Source organism: Ruditapes philippinarum, unplaced genomic scaffold (genome assembly GCF_026571515.1).
Source record: "Ruditapes philippinarum isolate M1 unplaced genomic scaffold, ASM2657151v2 ctg10074_1_1_1_1, whole genome shotgun sequence".
Classification (NCBI taxonomy): domain Eukaryota; kingdom Metazoa; phylum Mollusca; class Bivalvia; order Venerida; family Veneridae; genus Ruditapes; species Ruditapes philippinarum.
Genome location: NW_026861086.1, coordinates 1 through 9,102, shown reverse-complemented (window position 1 = coordinate 9,102; position 9,102 = coordinate 1). Strand labels below are relative to the sequence as shown.

Genomic DNA, 9,102 nt, shown 5'->3' with positions numbered 1-9,102 from the left:
AAATAAGAATATGCTTTGTCATTTCCGTTTAAAACTTACATGCATCTTGTAATAGCTGTAATACGAAACAGATTTGGTACTGAATAGTTTAAAATAACGTCTGAGTTCTTTGAACACTGGTGTCCCCTGACTGCAAATTTAGGGGTATCTTACACTATGTTTTACAGGATAACATACGCAAAAGTAAAGCCGCGCTTCCTTCTTGATATTTGCTTTCATATTTAATTCTAAATTATTTTTTTTAAGAAAGATGCGTTTACAACCCTTATTGTGTTGTATTCGCAACTTTTCGGAACTTAAGCTCGGGTACAATAGATACTTATGGATAGTCCCCCCATCGAACACAATAGATACACATGGTTACACTCATCGAACACAATAGATACACATGGTTACACTCATCGAACACAATAGATACACATGGTTACACTCATCGAAAACAATAGATACACTCATCGAACACAATAGATACACATGGTTACACTCACCGAACACAATAGATGCACATGGATTGGTATAAGCCATAATATTATTCAGGCACCTACAGCTTTTATTCGTTACGGAGTTTTGTATATGTTGTTTGTAACGAATACCTAAGAAATGATATTATTCCGCTGGAAATCATCTACCGGTGATTTGCACATCATTGACAAGCCGACTCGGAGTTTCGGGAACAGAGTCATTTTGAGTTTATTTTAGAAATGTTTAAATAGATATATAGATTTAATGAGGAGAAGGACTTTTTTTGTAAGAAGCAAGATCTGTTAAACATTTTCAATTTTTATTCATCATACAATATATCATAACAACAAATGTATCTTTGGTCTTTTCTGCTTACTATAGTATGATTTATAACAGTTTACTCCGCTTACAAGAGATTTATTTTTTTTAAACTGTATTTTACAAAGTCTTTATTAACAAGTAATTCAGAAAGTAAAAGTAAATGGATTTCCTAACTAAAAATAGGTAAAACAGTAAAATGGTGTATAAACATTTCACTTTTCACATTTTCACATAACACATTTGACAACAACAGTAATAAAAACAACAATAGCATCTTAGTTTAACCACATACAGGTGTAGCACAAATTATTACTCATTTGGACAGCACATCTTTAAAAACACTTTATACACCATCTCAAATTTTAAAAAACTGTTTAAAAAGTGAAACTCACTCAATAATAAAAAGCTTCTTAAAGGGATATTCAGGCAAAATAATGACAAAAAATATTAAAATGATCTTATGTACTCAAATCACGGTAAAATGACTTTTCATGAAGTTTCAGCATGAATTTCTGTTTAAATTCTATATATTTTGGGTTTGAAGCGTAAATATATCTATATATGCTGGACAAAATTTAGACGCCAATAGAATCACCAAATAGTTTTAAAACAAGTCAGGTGACTTGAACAAACCCTTGAAGTTACAATAACAGATATTGTGGATATTGTATGATGGAAACAAGCCTAAGTCATTCAATTGACATGTTCTTTAACGTTTCCAGAGTTCACTTTGACAACTATTGTGAAATGCTTGCGCTCTTACCTGACCCACGCGGGTCAGGTTAGGAAACCACCATTTTATTCTTTATATGGAGAAAAGTTTTGTTCCTTTGACTGTCTAATATATTCATTTTGAGGGCATTTACAGAATAATGAATGAAAAATTCAAAACTAAGAAAATTAAAATTTTGCCTATGTCTCCCTTTAAAATTCTGAATTGTGTGGCTTACAAGTATATCACACGGAACCAATCTCAAAGCTGGACCCTAACATATAATCATTAACGTCAACGAGGATGATTGCTCTTTGACTTCATGCATGTTTTTAGTGCTCAATGACCATATTCTAAAACTAAATTTTCTTGTGTTAAATTTGCAGAATTTCCACCAAATAGTGTCAAAATATATTCTTTCAGCACCATCGACAGTGAAATAAATTGTATTTTACAATCATTTTCTTGTAACATGTAATTAATTAAGATTCAATTCTATGTACAAGTCGTTCAATACAATATACTAGTAATACTTATTGTAACTATTGTAATTGTAACATTGGAATTATAATACGTTTAACGGCAAAATGAGGGATGCAAAAATATAACACCTATAATGATTGTAAAATATACATGAATACTTTTCTATTTATCGCAGTCATATTAGTGGATTTCAAGATTGTTTGTACAGTTTTACTGAAACGAGGCTCGCACTAATCTGCCCTCGAGAGCTAATGGTGGCCGGAAGTTGTCTTGCATATCATGTCCATCGGCATCTTTCAAACTTCGTAACTTTTTCATCTGTAATTGAAATAAATAAATAATAATGATGCGTGTTTTCTATTGTATGACTGGTATATTAAATGAATACTTACTCATAACAATTGTTGGTTACTGCGTCAAAAGCAGTGAATTAATAATCATTGTTTCATTTTTAAAAAATCTTTTTCAATTTCGATATTTACTCTTCGAGCGGCAGCGTGACCGAATGGTCTACGCGTCGGACTTGTAATTTAAAAGGATTGTAGGTCGCGTGGGTTCAAGCCCCGTTAGAGGCAAGTCATTGTGTCTGTGAGCAAGAAATTCTACACTAGTTGCTCATTAATGGTTGGTTCCAGGAATTGATTCTAGAGTGTTTCAATAAGTTCATACTTCCAACACAATCGGTCTAAAATAAATTTGTATAAACCTTTCAGTTTAGTGATTTTACTAGAATAGTTCTTTGTTATGACATAAAGACGGTGCTATGTAATACATGTCTTTCGCTGGTTTTAATTAAATGAACTTTTTGGTCTGTTCGTGAAAACCTCCCTTAATCAGACTTAATCTAATTTATAAAATTGTCCGCCATTTCGTATAATTATTTTGTTTCTTAGAAGGTTAAATATAATAATATTTTTAAATCTGCTAACTTTGATGAAGTTCCGAAATTGTTGCATACTAATTCTAAGAAAGATTTTATTTGATTTAGATTGTTTTAAAACTAGTTATAAATATTGAAAATTAAAAAACCCGATTGTAGTGTTGTTTATTTTTCAATTTGAAAGAAAGTTTGGATAGCCATCAAACTTCATTTGCACATACATTTCATAGTCTTACACACGTTTACAGTCAGTTCGTTTTAATACCATCTTCACTTTTGGTGTAGTTTAAATCTAGTAAACTATTTTGTTTGAAAATGATATATATTTGAGCCGCGTCATGACAAAAAACCAAGTGCTTTTGCAACCAACATGGGCCCAGACCAGCCTGCGCATCCGCGCAGTCTGATCAGGATCCTGATCTAACTGCGCGTCTTGATCATTCCTGGTCGCAAACGCACTAGGTTGGTTTTGTCATGGCGCGGCTCATTTGACTAAACTTATATCCGATCCCTTAATCACCCTTTCACATACCTGGTCAGGTGAATATTCAACCGGTTCCTTGAACACAATCCATTGTACACTTTCAAACAATGGTGGGGTAGTCAAAGATCCCTCGTACGTCCAGTATTGTGAAGTATTGTCTGAAAGAAAGATTGAAATGCTACAAACAATATCAATATATACTGGTATGCGTTTCATTGAAATGAAAAATAATTTAAACAATTGTTTACCAAACTGTGTACCAAATTGGAATACAAAACATATAATTAAATGTAACCGGATTATATAAAATCGAACATTGCTAAATATTAAAAAAAATAATTCCAAGGATGATAATCGGAATGGCTTAAATTAACACTTGATTGTATGTAATGAAGAAGGGCAATGTTTAATTACTGGGTAGAAGCTCCGCTGGGTCCAAAGCTGTATCGAATGTTTTATCCGTGTTGATTGAGACCATTTCATCTAGATGATTAGTGATTGTCTTAAATACTTGATTTTCCGATCCTACCTGAAATACAACAAAAAACAACAACATTAAATTTTGATGAACAATAATTATTATTATATAATTAACGCACATAAATGTTTTTATTATATTCTGAGTCAGTGCAATGATTAAAAAAATGTTGTTAAGCAGCTTTCAGTATATATACTGTTTGAATCCTTATTGTGAAAAGTTTCCCGGGAAAGAGTCACACTCTCTAGGCTCTTGCTACACCCCCTTAGCAGCTAGCCAAGTTCAAGAAAGTGAAATAAGGAAGTGAACTGTATTGGAACATTCGACCGATGCGCAGGAGAATAGACTCTTACTGCCTATTCATCGCAATGGATTCGAATGCCATTTGATGAAAGTCACTTTCGTTTCTTTCGAGTGAAACATGTATCACACTTAATACAAAAGAATGATAATGGTTCTGACAAGATATCTGCTTTTTCGTATACAGATCAGATATAACATTAAATCTTAAAGAATATTAATATATGGAAACATATACACCAAAGTTCATTCAAGTCACACAGATTACAATTCTAGGATCATACAAGACACTCAGCTTAAGTGCTAAGCTGGTTATGCAATGCGCGTTGTTTAAAGTTTAACATTCCAGGTTTATGCAATGTGCTCTGTCGTTCAACATTCTAGGGCCATTCAATGCGTGCTACTGTTTTACTGTTCTAGGAAAGGAAAGGATCTATAAATATAACCGTCATTTAAAATAGTCATTTTCATTTTGAAGTTGTCTCTTGTTAAACAGCTATGGTAATAAATGCAATGTATCTATCCTTTTTAAATAAATCACGTGACTATATGTCGTCACACAGTAAACTCACCTTCACCATAATACCCAGTACTGCCAAACCATCGCCTTTACTAGCAGCCTCACCAAAGCTTGGGTATTTAGAAGAATTCCAATGCACAAGATGTAACTATAGAAACAAAATAATAACACTTTTGTCTGGTAATAAAGCTAAAAAAATGTCGGCAACAAAAACAAAACAATTCATACAACGTAAAATAAATGAATAAGAAAAGAATGTTTAGATTATTTTATGTTTCGTTTCCATTATGCGCGTTTTATTTTATTTCTAGATAATTCTTTATATCAATTGCTTCGTCTGCAACTATTTTATTTTATTTTATTTACCTCGGCAGCATATTCCTTCCCGTCAATAGTATGTTCTGAACCCTTGTCATCCTTTGATCCCCAATGCAGGTGAAACTGTTCAAGCCGGTAGGTGTCGCCTTTCAGAGGACCGCCTGTCAGAACTGACAATTAAAGGATAGTTAATTAACTAACGTTGTGGATTTATTTGACTGCAACATAATTGTATACGTTTAAATGCTGTCAAAAGTTGACGAAATCATTGATGAATACATACTAAACATTCGGCTTATTTTATTTTTAATTTATTTATTCTATAAAGTACATTTATCATAATCAACTAATCAAAATATTTTAATATGATAATCTTTTAACTAACCAAACATTGCAAAACTCGTGAGAAGTTGCAGAGGTATAGAGCATACATTTGATAAAAAGGAAAATTGAAAAAGAAAAACACCGATACAAGCTCAATGCAAGATTATAGCTCTAAAAAGGGAATGGAAAGAGTACCAGATTTATTTTCCGAACTGATTTGGCACATGATGCTGTGTCCGTTGTTTTTCAGTTGTATATTTCTCTCTTGGACGTACTTGGTGGTCAGTGGCTCGTCGGTAAGATCTGAGTCATATTTCGCCTCTGACGTCTTAATGTCAATTGGTGACTGACGCTTTCCCATGCTGCCAGTGAAACAATCCTTTGCCCATGTTGATGGACCTTTAAAAATGAATGAATGAATGAATGAATGAATGAATGAATGAATGAATGAATGAATGAATGAATGAATGAATGAATGAATGAATGAATGAATGAATGAATGAATGAATGAATGAATGAATGAATGAATGAATGAATGAATGAATGAATGAATGAATGAATGAATGAATGAATGAATGAGAATGAATGAATGAATGAATGAATGAATGAATGAATGAATGAGAATGAATGAATGAATGAATGAATGAATGAATGAATGAATGAATGAATGAATGAATGAATGAATGAATGAATGAATGAATGAATGAATGAGACAATACGTGGACCAAAAAATGAGGCTATTACACAGGCCGGTTAATAGGTGATAAATCCGTATTTCGAAGATGGATTTTATAGCGAATTTTACAACAAAAACAATCGTGTAGCGTTATATAACAAATAGCTTAGCTATAACGTTTCTTAGGTTTGAGAGCAATATCACGTCAAGGCACCCAACAACCAACTTTAAAGCAGCATAAAAATACATTTTTATCAAGTTAAACTTTCCTGAAATATTCTGTCTCATCTGAAGGCTTTAAATAATTCAGAGCGCTCGGGGGACTAAAGGGGCCCGGCCGGAAAATTTGATTTTTGTTTTTTGAGGGTGAGGGGGCGACTCGTGGTGTGGAGCGCGTTGATGTCGAGGTGGTTGTTGGGCGGCGCCGCCGCGCGGCCGGGTGGGCGTCGCTGGTGGGGCTTGGGGTTTTTTTTTCGCCCCGTTGCCCGCCGCCGCCCCCCCGCCGCCCCCCCGCCGCCCCCCGGCCCCCCCCCCCCCCCCCGCCCCGCCCCCCGCGAAAAAAAAAAATCCCCGCCCGCCCGGCCCCCCGGACCCGCCCCGCCGCTGGGGGGGGAGGGGAAAAAAAAAAACGGGGGGGGGGGGGGGGGGGGGGGGGGGGGGGGGGGGGGGGCCCCCCCCCGCCCCCCCCCTTTTTTTTTTTTTTTTTTTTTTTTTTGTTTAAAAAATTTTTTGGACGGAAAAAAAAGAAGGGATGGTCTGGGGGTTTTTTTCCCCCGCGCTCCCCCAAAAAAAAAAGGGGGAGGGGGGAAAATAAAAAAAAAGAAAAAAACCCCCCCCCCCCCCCCCCCCCCCCCAAAAGGGGGGAAAAAGAAAAAACAAAAGAAAACAAACTTATTGTGGCTAAGCGGAACGGCCGGCCACCCCCGCCCCAGTATCTTAAATATAGATCTTATCCTCATTTTCTGACTTTCATTAATGAAACATAACTGGAAGAAAACGCACGGAATTGTTCTTCGGCCATTTTGAAACTCCTAGATGACGTAATGATGACGTAACGGGTAGTTTTTAACGTCACATGAGAAAATAGTACTCTTTCCGCTAACAATACCCGATATAATGGCACCTTTGCATCTTATCGTTTTTCCAGATACAGTCCAACGAAGACTTTTAATGAAACTCATATACTTATTATTACAATTTGATGACAAAAATATTAGATCTTGAATATTGAGTAATATTGATGAAATTAATTGCGTATTTTCATTTTCACAGTAAAGAATTATTTTTCACAGCAGTGAAACATATTTTCCGTATTTTCCGATTTTTCACTGGTGTTTCTTCTAGATTTAGCCAATACACAAAATTTTAGATGAAATCTTTCAAATTGTAATGTCAAAAAAGTATAAAATGTTTATAATAAAACGAAAATTCAAGTTTTCTCTATAGAATCTACTGATTAAAAACAAGATTTATTTTTATCTTGTGGTATGAAAATTATCATATTTCACTCGGGGCTACTGCCACTTATGAAATATTTTATTTTCATACCAGTCGATGAAAATTAGTCCAGTATTTATAGAAGAAAAACTTGAATATCCTCCTTGTATTTTCGAAAAAACTTGCACAAATCGTCCAACATAAGCTCAAAAATATTATTATAATCTTTTTTTACTGCAAGATGGCTGGCAACGGAACTGTATTATTTTTACACACATAAGAAATGAAATAAAGATAGTGATACTAATAAAAATGCCACAGGCAAGATGTATAGATATCCGAGATATCCGAGACAAGTTACCAATATTGCGTGATTTAAATTTGAATTACATAACAATGCTCTAATGAACATAGAGGGCGCTATGGTGTAGTGGTAACACTGTCTGCCTAGCAATCAAGAGGTCGTGAGTTCGATTTCCCGCTACTCCACTAAAAGAATAGATTGACACTGAGGCTGACAAATCCAGATCATAGAACTCTAGAGACTAAACTAATAGAACATACAAACAGAGACTAAATGGTTAAAAAACATACAAAAACAAACTAAACTGAGACTAAACTGACCAGAATATATGAATAAAACTATAAGAACAACCTTGGCATGTGCATATTGTATATGATAACAATATGATAATATTTTTTGATAATCACCTGCTAATCAGATCAACTGATCAATGTTTTCAATTGACAAGCGCCGCTATAATTGCAGTTTTGTCACTGTCAAAGCATAATCATACAATATAAATGTTAAAGTTGATAAATTCAAACACTGTACAAATGAAGCATGCATTTTTGCACGCATGTGGTTTGCGTTATCAAAGCACGAACATTGTACGATACATTTAATGGAATCTACGTAACTGACAAACATTCCCATTGTAACAGCTACTATTAGATCTCGTTACATTTTGCATTGACAAATATTGAAAAAATCATTTAGAATTATCTTCATAAAAAATCTATCTTTGCAATACATTAAAGGCCATGTAACGCATTTTTATGGTTTTATAATTATCATAAATTTGAGGCTCAAATGAAGATTCATCAATATTGTAATTTTCAAAAAGCATTATTTGAAAAGATATTACCGAATTTAACATTTTATATAAATAAAGGGAGGTAATTAGATATTTATTTTCGATAAAGTCTAAGCCATTTTCTTTCAATGAAAATAAATGCATTAATTTTGATGTATATATAAACATTTGCTGTACATATTTAACATATTCTTCGATGTTTGGTAATTTTTTTAAGAAGAATAATTATATAAGCCGTGTCATGACAAAACCAACATAGTGGGTTCGCGACCAGCATGGATCCAGACCAGCCTGCGCATCCGCGCAATCTGATCAGGATCCATGCTGTTCGCTATCAGTTTCTCTACTTGTAATAGGGTTTGTAAGCGAACAGCATGGATCCTGATCAGACTGCGCGGATGCGCAGGCTTGTCTGGATCCACGCTGGTCGCAAACCCACTATGTTGGCTTTGTCGTGACGCGGCTCATATACATTTCTCCACCTTTTTACAAACGCGTCTGATACGAATTGCTTGATGCAAATCCTGTCATTACTTAGGGCTTAATAACTAATAAGCACATATGTTGAAAAATTGAAATTTTTAGATTAATAAAGCTAAGCCGCGTGTTT

At 34.6% G+C, this 9,102-nt stretch overlaps 1 protein-coding gene across 1 annotated transcript; it reads right to left on the bottom strand.

Moving 5' to 3' along the window:
* Positions 1-764: 764 nt before the first annotated feature.
* On the bottom strand, positions 765-5,681 carry LOC132714477 (carbonic anhydrase-like; the record flags this gene model as incomplete). The annotated part of the gene is given in 6 exon segments (XM_060697375.1): positions 765-2,296; positions 3,391-3,500; positions 3,757-3,871; positions 4,693-4,788; positions 5,007-5,128; positions 5,478-5,681. Coding segments are annotated over 6 exon segments (755 nt in total), but the record flags the coding sequence as incomplete, so codon positions are not given.
* Positions 5,682-9,102: the final 3,421 nt, after the last annotated feature.